The following is a 13,217-nucleotide window of genomic DNA, read 5'->3' as shown; positions in this document are numbered from 1 at the left end:
TGCAACCGCGCACAGCTGGAGCTGGCGGGGCGGAGGGCGGACCGGGACCCCGCAGGAAAGGAGGCTTCCTTCCCAGCCTCCTGCTGCCCGGAAATCCCCCCGGCTCTCAGACAACCCGCAGCACCGGTCCTGGGGGGATGGAGCGGGGCGGGATACAGGGATGGGGAGGGCTGGCTGAGTCGGAGGCCCGGGCCGCCCTCCCCCAGGCCGCGCGGCTTCAAGAAAGCAGAAGCGAGCCCTGCCCCGGGGAGTCCCACAGGAGAGGGGATCTGGGAAGAGAAACTTGCGAACGAGGGAGTTGGAGCCGTGGACCCCCGGCCCCCGCCCGGGCGTCCTGCGTCGGAGGAGGGTCTCTGGGTCGGGCAGGAGTCACCTCTTGGCCCGCCCCTTGTCCCTGGACGTCCGAAGATTGGGCCATTTCCCTTGCCGCGCCCTTACCGCTTATCGGGGTGCGCCCGGCCCGGCCCGCCCCACCCAGCCCTCCGCTCGCGCCCGGAGAGGAGAGGCCGCCGGCGCAGAGCCCCGGGACCCCGAGAGGCTGCGCCGCTCCCGCGTCCCTCTACCGTCCTGGGATTCCCAGGCCCACCCGACCCAGCGGCGCGACCCTGGCCCTCCTGGACCCTCCGTTGACTCCACCGCGGGCTTTCCAGGACCCTCGAACATACCCCAGCCCTCCAGCCCATCCCTCCCTGCTCCGTGCCGGGTGCCCCCGGCCCTCTCCAGGCCCGGATCTCTTTCCCCAGGTCCCCGGGGCGGCCCCAGCCAGGCCCCATTCGAACCCCGCCGGCGGCCAGGGCTCGGGGGCGCCATGCGGCCGCGGGTGCTGCGGCTGCGGCTCCGGCTTCTGGCGCTGCTGCTCCCGCTGCTGCCACCGCCCGCGCGCGCCCCGAAGCCTTCGGCGCAGGACGTGAGCCTGGGCGTGGTGAGCTCGGGGTCCGCAGGCTCTTAGGGTCTGCAGGTTCTTGGGGTCTGCAGGGAGGTTGAGAGAGGGAAGCCGGGTCCGGACTCCTGGGTCCGGGGAAAGCAGGGGCAAGATTCCTATATCCAAAGAGTGATTGAGGATGGAGTCTGCGCTCCCGGATTCTTGCGTCTGTGGGGAGGTTTGGGGCTGGGATTTGAAGCTCTGGAAAGGAGCTGAGGTGAGGAGCTCAAGTCCAGACAAAGCCTGACAAACCCGGGACTGAAGGCATCCGGGGCTGGGGCCCTGGGCTCTGGGTGCCTGAGAGGGGCAGGGCTGCCAGGATGGTGGTGCGCAGGGAGAGCCCATACTTTTCACCAGCTCGCTTCACCTGTCCTCTCCGATGCCCTAGGACTGGCTGACGCGCTATGGTTACCTGCCGCCACCCAACCCTGCCCAGGCCCAGCTGCAGAGCCCTGCGAAGTTGCGCGATGCCATCAAGGTCATGCAGAGGTTCGCGGGGCTGCCTGAGACCGGCCGCATGGGTAGGTGGCCCCCACCCCTCCCCAGCCCTGCCTCTGCATACAGCCTGACCACCGCCCTACAGTCTTTAGACCTCAGCGTGCTCCTGGAACACGGAGCTGTGAAAATGCTGATTTCAGGCCCCAACCCCAGAGGGCCTCAGACATTCATCTTTCCATAAGCATTTATCAAGAACCTGGTGGCTCATGCCTGTAATCCTAGGGCTCTGGGAAGCGGCGACTCAAGGATTGCTTGAGGCCAGGAGTTTGAGACCAGCTTGGCCAACAAAGTGAGACGCCCCCCACTCTCTAAGGACTTTTTTTTTTTTTTTTTTTTGAGGCAGAGTTTTGCTCTTGATGCCCAGGCTGGAGTGCCATGGTAGGATCTTGGCTCACTGCAACCTCCGCCTCCCAGGTTCAAGTGATTCTCCGGCCTTAGTCTCCCGAGTAGCTGGGATTACAGGCATGCGCCACCATGCCAGGCTAATTTTGTATTTTTGGTAGAGAGGAGGTTTCTCCGTGTTGGTCAAGCTGGTCTCGAACTCCCGACCTCAGGTGGCCAGCCTCCCAAAGTGCTCGGATTACAGGTGTGAGCCACCGTGCCCAGCCCTCTAAGGATTTTTTTTTTTTTTTTTTTTTTTGAGACGGAGTCTCACTCTGTTGCCCAGGCTGGAGTGCAGTGGTGCAATCTCGGCTCACTGCAAACTCCACCTCCCAGGTTCACGCCATTCTCCTGCCTCAGCCTCCGAGTAACTGGGACTACAGGCGCCCGCCACCCGGCCTGGCTAATTTTTTGTATTTTTAGTAGAGATGGGGTTTCACCGTGTTAACCAGGATGGTCTTGATCTCCTGACCTCATGATCCGTCCGCCTCCACCTCCCAAAGTGTTGGGATTACAGGCGTGAGCCACTGCACCTGGCCTAAAGCCTGGTTTTTTTAAACTTACCCGAGTGTAGTGGCATAGGCCTGTGGTCCCAGCTACTCAGAACGCTGAGGTGGGAAGATTGCTTAAGCTCAGGAGTTCAAGGCTGCAGTGAGCTATCATTGCACCACTGCACTCCAACCTGGGCAACACATGGAGACCCAGTCTCTCTAACAAAATACACTTTGAGCATCTCTTAGATGCCATGCCCTTTCAGCTCCAATGGTATAGTAATAAATAAAGTCGGTAAGGTTCCTGCTCTCATGCAGCTAGCTTTCTCGAGGGAGAGAGAGACAGATCAAGAACATAAATATGCAAGATAATTTCAGATAGTGGTGAGTGTTTGGAAAAAAATAAAATGCTATTGGCACTGAGGGGCTGGTCAGGTTAGGGCAGGTCCCTCTGAAAAGTGTCATATGAGCTGAGACCACAAAGAGGAGGAACCAGCCATGGGAAGATGTGGAAGAAGAATGTCCCGGGCAAGTGCAAAGACCCCATGGCACGCACAAGCTTGCGTGCCTGGAGCGAAAGGAGCATTGAAGAGCTCTGGCGAGAGGCCTCAGCCAAGGGCCCTGAAAGGTGATTGGGGTTGATTCCAAGGGTGATTAGCAACTGCGCAAGTGTTTCTCAGAAGGGAAGTAACTTGGAACTTGGTATGACTTGCAGTTCTTTTTTTTTTTTTTTTTTTTTTTTTTTTGACAGAGTCTCTCTCTGTCGCACAGGCTGGAGTACAGTGGCGCAATCTCGGCTCACTGCAACCTCTGCCTCCCAGGTTCAAGTGATCCTCGTGCTTCAGCCTCCTGAGTAGCTGGGACTACAGGCACCCGCCACCATGCCCAGCTAATTTTTTTGTATGTTTAGTAGAGACAGGGTTTTGCCTTGTTGGCCAAGCAGGTCTCAAACTCTTAGTCTCAAGCGATCAGTCCACCTTGGCCTCCCACAGTGCTGGGATTACAGGAATTACCCACTGTGCCCGGCCTTGACTTGCAGTTTTAAGCTTCCTCTGAGTCCTGATGGAGAATGAAAGGCAGGAGCCTTGAGACCAGGCGGAAGACGGCTGCAGAGTCCACACGAGGGATGGTGGCAGGAGGATGGGTGGCGTATGTGGCCTGGAGTAGTTAGATTCGGGGTGTATATTTTGGAGGCAGGGCCAGGGAACTCTTCTGTGGGGTTAAGTGGGCAAGAAGAGGGAATTTGAAGGATCTGGCTCACTACAAGGAAAGGTAGGCCCTTTCTCTGTCCTGGTGACTCACGAACAGCCTAGAACACTATCTGGCATCTATATGTCCTTCACTACTATTTGCTGCCTCAACAAATGAGGCGCAGTTTGACCTTAATTTGGAGATGAGGCTACTGGGGATGGCGCCTGACTGGGAAAGGGGACCCCGGAGAGACCTAACCCGGGAGGGGGTGGCTTGCCACGGGAGGCCAGAGACCCAGCCGGCCAGGGGACTTTGGACTTAATCTGGGTTTGAGGAGAGCTTGGCAGTGATGGTGTGAGGCCTGCACAGCTCCCAGAGGGTTCCAGCCTCAAAGGTCCTCACTGCATACCCAGGGCTCCTTTCTCCAGAGTCTGCCCACCAGGGCCCAGGAAAGCTGGATGCGAAATCCTGGCCTGAGCCTCTGAGCACCACCTGCATGCAGCCAGTTTGTCCCAGGCCAGGTGACGCCACTCCAGAGGGCAGTGGGAATAGCTTGGTAGGAGCTGGCTTCCAGAGACAGACTGCCTGGGTTCAAATCTGGGCTGTGGGGCCTTCGAGGACACGTTTCTTAAGCCCTCTGAGCCTCAGTTTTCCCATGTAGAACGTTGACTGGTGCTATGATTAAGGCAGGCTCTCCTATTGTGCACCCCCTTCCCCGACATCGCCAAATGTCTCCCACAGACCCAGGGACAGTGGCCACCATGCGAAAGCCCCGCTGCTCCCTGCCTGACGTGCTGGGGGTGGCGGGGCTGGTCAGGCGGCGTCGCCGGTATGCTCTGAGCGGCAGCGTGTGGAAGAAGCGAACCCTGACATGGAGGTAGGTCCCAGGGCCCACCCGCACCCTGGGCCTGCCTGCTGGGCTCCAGCTTTGAATGGCTGCCTGCTCCCTCCACGGCTACCCTTACGCCTTGCTCCCCTCTCCCCAGGGTACGTTCCTTCCCCCAGAGCTCCCAGCTGAGCCAGGAGACCGTGCGGGTCCTCATGAACTATGCCCTGATGGCCTGGGGCATGGAGTCAGACCTCACATTTCATGAGGTGGATTCCCCCCAGGCCCAGGAGCCCGACATCCTCATCGACTTTGCCCGCGCCTTCCACCAGGACAGCTACCCCTTCGACGGCTTGGGGGGCACTCTAGCCCATGCCTTCTTCCCTGGGGAGCACCCCATCTCCGGGGACACTCACTTTGACGATGAGGAGACCTGGACTTTTGGGTCAACAGGTAAAATCTCCTTTCTTATGACAGATCCTCTTGCCAGGTCTGGTCTCGGCCAGAATAAGTTTTCTGGGAGGCCAAGGCGGGTGGATCACAAGGTCAGGAGATCGAGACCATCCTGGCTAACACGGTGAAACCCCGTCTCTGCTAAAAATACAAAAAATTAGCCGGGCGCGGTGGCGCGTGGCCTATAGTCCCAGCTACTCCAGAGGGTGAGGCAGGAGAATGGCATGAACCCGGTGGAATTTGCAGTGAGCCAAGATCGCGCCACTGCACTCCAGCCTGGGCCACAGAGCCAGACTCCGTCTCAAAAAAACAAAAAAACAAAAAAACAAGGTCTTGCTCTGTTCCTTAGGCTAGAGTGCAGTGGTGCAATCAGAGCTAACTGCAACCATGAACTTCTGGCTCAAGCAATCCTGCCACCTCAGTCTCCAGAGTAGCTGGGATCACTGGTGCACACCTTCATACCTGGCTTTTTTTTTTTTAACTTTTTGTAGAAACAGGATCTCATTATCTTGCTCAGGCTGGAGTGCAGTGGCACAATCACAGCTCACTGCAGCCTTCACCTCCTGGGCTCAAGCAATCCTCCTTCCTCGGCCACCCACGTAGCCAGGACCACAGATGTGCACCACCACACCTGGCTAGTTTTAAAATTTTTTGTAGAGACCGGGCTTCACTGTGTCGCCAGGGCTGGTCTTGAACTCCTGGGCTCAAGTGATCCTCCCATCTTGGTCTCTCAAGGCGTTGCGATTATAGGCATGAGCCACCACTCCTGGCCAATAATTAGGTTTAACTTATATTTATTGATGGAGGCTCTATCAGCTGGGGGGTCTCCAGAGAAACAAAACCAATAGGATGTGTGTGTGGGGGATGTGTCTGTGTGTGTATGTGTGTATGGGGAGGGGTGTGTGTATGTGTGTGTGTATGTAAAGAGATTTGTTTTAAGGAATTGGCTCACAGGATTGTAGGGGCTAGCAAGTCCAAAATTTGTATGGCAGGCTGGCAACTCCAGATTTCAGTGACAGTCTGGAGGCAGAATTCCTTCCTTTCCAGAAAACCTTAGCTTTTGCTCTCAAGGCCTTGAACCAATTGGCTCTGCCCCCACCCCACCCCCAGCCACACTATGGAGCATGATCTACTTGACTTAAGGTCAACTGATTGTAGATGTTAATTGCATCTACAAAGCACCTTCACCATAGCATCTAGACTGGTGTTTCACCAACCAGCTGGGCACGACAGCTGGGCCAAATTGACCATCACAGAGGTCTAGCAGGTGCTTAGCTCCAGTCCAGAGTTGGGGGCTTACAGAGATGAAAACAAATCTTTACCTGGCAGCTGAGTCAGAAGAGTGACTGGCAATGACAAAACCCACAGTGACACAGCTGCACAGAGTCCCAGCAGAGGAAGTCCTCAAGCCTGCAGGGGCTCAGAGATGTTGGCCCAAAGCTCTTGGGCAAGAGGAGGCTTCCTAGAAGAGGTGACTTCATTCCCTCAATATATATATGAATATAGGCCAGGCGCCGTTGCTTCCGCCTGTAATCCCAGCACTTTGGGAGGCAGAGGCGGGCAGATCACCTGAGGTCAGGAGTTTGAGACCAGCCTGACCAACATGTTGAAACCCCGTCTCTACTAAAAAATACAAAATATTAGCCGGGTGTGGTGGCGCACACCTGTAATCCTAGCTACTGGAGCGGCTGAGGCAGGAGAATCTATTGAATCCAGGAGGCAGAGGTTGCAGTGAGCCGAGACCGTGCCACTGCACTGTAGCCTGGGCAACAAGAGCAAAACTCCATCTCAAATATATATATATATATATGTGAATATCCACACGTACACACTGAGCGCCTACTAGCACAAGACCAGACATACAGGGTTCCGCTCTCCCCGGGTACACAGGGTTGAGATCCAATAGGAAAGCAGCGAGTCCGCTGAGTCAGGGGTACAAGGAGCCAGTGAGCAGGGAAATGACCTGGGACATCTGAGGCCGGAAGCCAAAACTATGGCATCAGTAGGGAGACTGCAGAAGGTGGCAGGTCCCGGATCACCAAGGGCCTTGAAAGCATGTGGAAGCCTTTGTTCAGTTGGGGAATCATTAAGGGGTTTTGCATTCTGGAACTATCATCAACTTCAGCAGGGTCCAGGGTTAGGATAGAGGCAGGGAGGCAGGAAGTTCTCTCACGGTCCAGGCACGAGATGGTGGAGTGTGCTCCCGGGGAAGGGGCCAGTGGATGGATCTGAGGGAGGTTCAGTTAGGATGGGCACGGATTGAGATCTGGCTGGATCCTGGTGACAGGAGAGATGAGGCTGGGGCCTTTGGAGGATGGTGTTCTGGTGGTGCTGTTAATGCAGGTGGGAGAGTGGGAGAGGGAGGAGCAGGCTTGCAGAAGGCAGGCACGAGTGCAGGTCTGGGTGGGAGTCTGCAGAGCTCCGGGCTGGCCATGCAGGTGGGGCCCAGGAAGTTGGGGATCCTGCCCTAGAGCTTGGTCTCCTCTGTCTGAGGTCAGGTTCCCCAGAGGTGGAGCTCCAGAGGGAAATTCTTGTGCAGGCAGTTTCTCAGGGTCCATATGCTGAGGGGGATGGGAAGCAGGAACAGTCTAGAAGCTGAGTGAGGATGTGGTCTCAGCTGGAGAGGAGCCTGATCCCATGGGAGCTCTGCAGCAGGGATGGCAATGCCAGGGAGGCGATCCTGCCTGAGGCCAGGCCCAGCTCTTTGTAGCCCTGTATTAACTACATTGGCTGTGGGCTGCTGGGGAGCCTGAGCGACGGGGGGAAAGGGGCAGGCAGGAAGGTGCCTAGGTCCTGCGGAGGGCTTGGGCGAGGCAAAAGCTGGGGAGGCTGTGTGCCGCAACATTAAGATGTGGGCTTCGGCCAGGCGTGGAGGCACATGCTTGTAGTCCCAGCTACTCAGGAGGCTGAAACGGGAGGATTGCTTGAGTCAGGGAGGTTGAGACTATAATGAGCTGTGTTCACACCACTGCACTGCGGCCTGGGTGACATAGTAAGACCCTGTCACACACACACAAAAAGAGGATGTGGGCTTCAAAGTTGAATTCAAGTAAGTCAGGGTTCTTCCCCTCGTAATGAACAACTTCCTTCACCTCATTGTCTCAGGTTCCTTGCCTGAGAAATGCAAGGAGAATGGTGCCTGCTGTTGGCATGGGCTTGCCGATGAAATGAGCGATTCCCCCATGCCTCTCAGCACAGGGCCTGCCCCGGGCCGCATAGTGTGCATTGCCATCTGCTGTCAGAGCTGGGCTAGTGGCCGCCTTGAGAGCCAGCAGTCCATGGGGGCTGGCGAGCTTCTGGGAGGAAAGGGTGGAACGTGACGGTCAGATACAGAGCTACAGAGAACCCCACCATGAAGGGGTAGGTGGCATCAACAGAGATGGAGAAAGACTGAGCCCAAAGAGTGAAGGAGGAAGTGGTCAGCCGTGGCTGGGGGAAAAACAAGCCCAGTAAGTTACATTGGCTTGTATTTGGTCATCCAGGGACAAAGTCACCTTTTTAGTGCCTGTAGACCCAGCGCGTTGGGGAAGAATTTAGGCCACAGTGGGCTTGGGCATGAGAGGAGCAGAGGAAGTGAAGATTGAGTTGAGACCACTGGCTGGAGAACTTGACTGGGAAGGGAGGGCAGAGAGCCGCGTGGGGTGAGGGGAGGGAATAGGTCCAATGAGCGTCTTAGGATGAGGGAGTTGTGAGCACTGAACACTGGATGAGCTGATACAAAGAAGGAGTCGGGGATGGATAGACTAACAGATGCATGCACAGAGGCAGGGATGGATGGACGGACAGATGCATGCACAGAGGCGGGGGATGGATGGATGGAAGGATACATGCCCAGAGGCAGGGATGGATGGGTGGGTAGATTGGATGGACAGATGAGGGTAGGTTGTTCTTGTCCTGGAGGAGGTGATCCAGGCTAAGTCCTCACACTGAGCACAGCAAGAGACAGGAGGTGAGCATGGGGAGATGCAGCTGTGTGCCCCAGTGCACCGGAAGTTACAGATAACGTTGATGTCCTGTCTTGATGAAACAGGAAACACATTTATCATTTGAGAATTGGGGGCTGGGATTGACTGGAAGCTCAAGGGGCTGTGAGCCTGCCATGGGGCTGAGGGAAGCATGCAGGAGCTGCCTGCCAGAGCCTGGGGCAAGGATGATAGGAGGTACCGGGGCCCCTGTGGACTGCCCTCTGGGAATCTCGTGGGGCTGCGGCTGCACAGTTGTGGTTGTGTAATTTCCCCCAGATACATGGCGTGACAGGGGTGCAGGAAGGGGTGCAGGGTCCGGAAGCCCAGTATGGCCCAGGAGAGACAAGGCAGGGAGGAAGGTGAGAGATGAATGATATCGCTCTGAATGAAACACCAAACTTCCCCCAGTTTCTCAGAAAAAGGACTCAGAGCAACAAGAGAACCTACAGTCGACAGGGAAATTCATCAGTGCAGATGTGATTTGACCAAGACCATTGAAACCCCTGATGAAAGGCAGGCCAGCAGAGCCAGGGTACCTGGCCACCTACCTTGAAGTCTCTGTGCCTCAGTTTCCTCCTCTGTAAAATGGGCTTAGGAGACAGCACAGCCATGCTGACTGGGTGACTGGAGACAGGGACGATGGAGAGTTCGGGGGGGTCCTGGGCAGAGGAGGCTGAGGCTACCTCTGGAGGGTGTCCTGCTGTTCCTGTTGGCCATAGCCACACTTGCAGGGCCTTCCTGTGCCCCCTTTCCCCAGGCAGGGGCAGCCTCAGCTTCCGCCCTCTTTCTCCTGCAGACGGCGAGGGGACCGACCTGTTTGCCGTGGCTGTCCATGAGTTTGGCCACGCCCTGGGCCTGGGCCACTCCTCAGCCCCCAACTCCATTATGAGGCCCTTCTACCAGGGTCCGGTGGGCAACCCTGACAAGTATCGCCTGTCTCCGGATGACCGTGATGGCCTGCAGCAGCTCTACGGTAGGAGGAGAGGGACCCGCTGCGAAACCATCATTGCCCCATCCAGTGTCCTCTGCAGCAGGCCAGGGGACCCACACTTGCTTGACTCTTTCCCCACAGGGAAGGCACCCCAAACCCCATATGACAAGCCCACAAGGAAACCCCTGGCTCCTCCTCCCCAGCCCCCAGTCTCACCCCCAGACAGGTGAGTCCCCCACCAACTGGGTGACCAGCTGCCCAGCCTCAGTGTCCTCTGAGATGGGGATGGTGGGGGTCCCCGCCTTGGAGGAAACAAGCCCCCCCCCCCGCTCACCTCTCCTTTCCTCCCCAGCCCGTCCTTCCCCATTCCTGATCGATGTGAGGGCAATTTTGACGCCATCGCCAACATCCGAGGGGAAACTTTCTTCTTCAAAGGTGAGTCATTTCATGTGGTCTCATATATGTTGGCTTCCTGCCCACTTCAGTGACCCACTGGGGTTGTGGGCTTACCCTGGAAGTGGAACTTTTTTCCTTCTTCTTTGAGACAGAGTCTTGCTTTGTTGCCTGGGCTGAAGTGCAGTGGTGTGATCATGGCTCACTGCAGCCTCAAAATACCGGGATCAAGTGATCGACCCACCTCAGCCTCCCTAGTAGCTGGGACCACAGGCACATGCCAACACGCCTTGCTAGTAATTTATTTTTTTATTTTGTAGAGATGGAGTCTCACTATACTGCCCAGGCTGGTCTCAATCTCCTGGCTCAAGTGATTCTCCATTGTCAGCCTCCCAATGTGCTGGCATTACAGGTCTGAGCCACCAGGCACAGCCCTGGGACTTTTAGTGCTAAAAAGGGAAGAGTCCCAGGCAGGCCAGGATGGGCTACCCTAGATCCATTGCACCCTTGATTTCCAGATGGGACCCCTCCCCACCCAGCCACACACCCTGCGGGAGGAGACCTCCTGCTGTCTCATGCCTTCCTGCGAACTCCTTTGTCCTCTGCAGGCCCCTGGTTCTGGCGCCTCCAGCCCTCCGGACAGCTAGTGTCCCCGCGGCCCGCGCGGCTGCACCGCTTCTGGGAGGGGCTGCCTGCCCAGGTGAGGGTAGTGCAGGCCGCCTATGCCCGGCACGGAGACGGCCGAATCCTCCTCTTCAGCGGTGAGTGGGGCGGGCGGCGGAGCGCGCTGGGGCCGGCGCGGGGAGCCCACCCTGACCTCCCGGCCTCTGCCCTGCAGGGCCCCAGTTCTGGGTGTTCCAGGACCGGCAGCTGGAGCGCGGGGCGCGGCCGCTCACGGAGCTGGGGCTGCCCCCGGGAGAGGAGGTGGACGCCGTGTTCTCGTGGCCACAGAACGGGAAGACCTACCTGGTCCGCGGCCGGCAGTACTGGCGCTACGATGAGGCGGCGGCGCGCCCGGACCCCGGCTACCCTCGCGACCTGAGCCTCTGGGAAGGCGCGCCCCCCTCCCCTGACGATGTCACCGTCAGCAACGCAGGTGGGAAGCGCGGTGACCTGCGGGTTACTAGGCCTGCCGTGGGGAGAGGGGTGTGGGGAATGGGGACATGGAGACCACCCTACGGGGATGGGGGTCCTTCGGCAGTGGGGGGGCGGGGCGGGACGGGACCGGCACTCAAGCTCTGCTCTCCCAGGTGACACCTACTTCTTCAAGGGTGCCCACTACTGGCGCTTCCCCAAGAACAGCATCAAGGCCGAGCCGTACGCCCCCCAGCCCATGGGGCCCAACTGGCTGGACTGCCCCGCCCCAAGTTTTGGTCCCCGCGCCCCCAGGCCCCCCAAAGCGACCCCCGAGTCCAGAGCCTGCGATTGTCAGTGCGAGCTCAACCAGGCCGCAGGACGGCGGCCCGCTCCCCTCCCGCTGCTCCTCTTGCCGCTGCTGGTGAGGGTTGTCGCCTCCCGCTGATGGGGGAAGCCATCCAGACTGAACAGCGCCCGCCACGGCCGAGTCCCCCGCCGCTGGACTGGTCAGGGGTTGTGAGGCGCTGCGGAGGCCCCTTGTCTGTTCCCACAGACGGGGGCTTGGGCGTGGACTAAGCGGGGTGGATCTCCCGCGCAGGGGCGGCGGCAGCGGGGACTGGTCGCCCTGGCGCTGGACTCAGCCTCCGCGGGGTCTCCCGCCCCCGGCGGTGCCACCAGAACCCGCTGCCAGGGGACGCGCGCGCTGGGTCCACGTGTCGGTCGCCGCCCCCGTCGTTCCCTCGCGGCAGCCACCAGGGAGCGATAGGACCCTGCCTCCCGAGCCCGGGGAGGGGCGGGGAGGACAAGGGGCGGGCCTGCGGCCTCACCCGGAGGGTTGGCAGTCCCTGGCGGCGAGCTGCCCCCGCAGGACCGTCCTTTTCCAGGAAAAGGCAGCTTTTTTCGGAGCGCAGTCCCGGGACTCTCCGCAGCCCTGCCCTGCCTGGTCACTGTGCTTGGCGTTCCTGGGTCGTTAGAGGACAGGCTTCACTGCGAAGCTGGGCCCTGCCCTCTCCCACCCGCAGTTTCTCACCCCGTTCTGCTCCCAGGATGCCCCTCTACAGTCATTGCCACATTGGTGGGAACCTGGGACCCAGACCCGGAACCAGCCCAGATATCACCCCTGAGGACCCATGCACCACGTCCTGGGTGGTGGCATTAGTGGCTGGAGGGATGATCCTTGCTCTCCAGACCCTGTTAACCTTGTTTTGGTTCCTCCCCTGCCACCTGTCTCCTCCTTCCCAGGCCACCCAGCCTGGGCACCTCCCTGGGCCCAGAACTGCCTCCCATTGAATGGAGCACCCTTCTATCTCCAAGAACCCCTTCCCTGCTTGCACCCTGGAGAGAACAGCTGGACTCCCATCAACTCAATGCTGGTGGAAAGACAGGGACGGAACCGTGGCTCAGGCCTGGTCATTGCTCCCTCAGCACTCTCTCCTGGGAGGCCTTAGTTCTAGAGTGAGGGGTGGGTGGAACCTGGGGGCACCTGATTCACCCTGTCCCCACTCCCCACAGTTTTAGGATCTAAATTATTGCCTCTGGAACTATTTTTCTAGGCTATCCCACATCAGGATCACTGGGAAATTGAAGTTTGCAGATCCCACACCTCACCCTGAATCCTCACTCAGGGTGGGGTCAGGAATCTGCATTTTAACTAGTTGCGGGGATTGTGGGGGGCAGTAGCTGACTGTCTCGTGGCATTTCTGTGGCTCTGAAGTGTTCCCCCATCCCAGGACCAATCTCTTCATATCTTCTCTACAGAGCCACACTGACGGCCTGACCCCCATGGGTAGAGTCACTTAGGGGCCACTTCCTAAGTTGCTGTCCAGCCTCCGTGACCCCCTAGTGCTTCCTGGAGCTGAGGCTGTGGGCAGCCATCCCCACGACCAGGGAAGGGGTTCCCCCAATTTCTCATACAAATAGATCAGCATGAGGACAGAGGCAGGAGACTGGTCAGTTACCTGGGAATTCTGGGCTGCTGGGAAACGATTTGGGCCTCTGTCAGTTTCTTTTCCATGTATGAGGAGGGAGAAATTTGTATTTTAGAAACTTATTCATCCCAGTCAGGACAATAAAAATGAATGGACAAAAA

At 58.2% G+C, this 13,217-nt stretch overlaps 1 protein-coding gene and 1 long non-coding RNA gene across 3 annotated transcripts in view; both read left to right on the top strand.

The window, feature by feature from the left end:
• Positions 1 to 13,217, top strand: part of LOC115895300 — a 23,082-nt gene extending 9,865 nt beyond the window's left edge. Inside the window, exon 3 of the long non-coding RNA XR_004055504.1 lies at positions 12,765 to 13,217. This is a non-coding gene — a long non-coding RNA (uncharacterized LOC115895300). The remainder of the gene's footprint in view (positions 1 to 12,764) is intronic.
• Positions 272 to 13,217, top strand: MMP25 (matrix metallopeptidase 25). Of its 2 annotated transcripts, XM_030925548.1 has the most exons (10): positions 272 to 922; positions 1,311 to 1,443; positions 4,225 to 4,360; positions 4,470 to 4,762; positions 9,524 to 9,700; positions 9,800 to 9,884; positions 10,011 to 10,093; positions 10,660 to 10,812; positions 10,890 to 11,147; positions 11,302 to 13,217. In XM_030925548.1, the coding sequence occupies exons 1-10, from the start codon at positions 809 to 811 to the stop codon at positions 11,571 to 11,573; spliced, it is 1,704 nt and encodes a 567-aa protein (XP_030781408.1). In that variant the 5' UTR covers positions 272 to 808; the 3' UTR covers positions 11,574 to 13,217. The 2 variants fall into 2 exon arrangements, with proteins under 2 accessions (XP_030781408.1, XP_010374427.2); XM_010376125.2 differs by lacking the exons at positions 272 to 922; positions 1,311 to 1,443 and adding an exon at positions 2,776 to 2,920 and having other exon boundaries at positions 11,302 to 13,168.

This window comes from Rhinopithecus roxellana, chromosome 20 (assembly GCF_007565055.1).
Source record: "Rhinopithecus roxellana isolate Shanxi Qingling chromosome 20, ASM756505v1, whole genome shotgun sequence".
Classification (NCBI taxonomy): Eukaryota; Metazoa; Chordata; class Mammalia; order Primates; family Cercopithecidae; genus Rhinopithecus; species Rhinopithecus roxellana.
This window is presented reverse-complemented; position numbering and strand designations above follow the sequence as displayed.

Bases quoted from the DNA above. Each gene is read 5' to 3' on its own strand.
- MMP25 (XM_030925548.1), top strand. From the start codon at position 809: ATGCGGCCGCGGGTGCTGCGGCTGCGGCTCCGGCTTCTGGCGCTGCTG. The intron at 10,813-10,889 runs GTGAGTGGGGCG...TCTGCCCTGCAG, and splicing joins CCGAATCCTCCTCTTCAGCG to GGCCCCAGTTCTGGGTGTTC. The intron at 11,148-11,301 runs GTGGGAAGCGCG...CTGCTCTCCCAG, and splicing joins TGTCACCGTCAGCAACGCAG to GTGACACCTACTTCTTCAAG.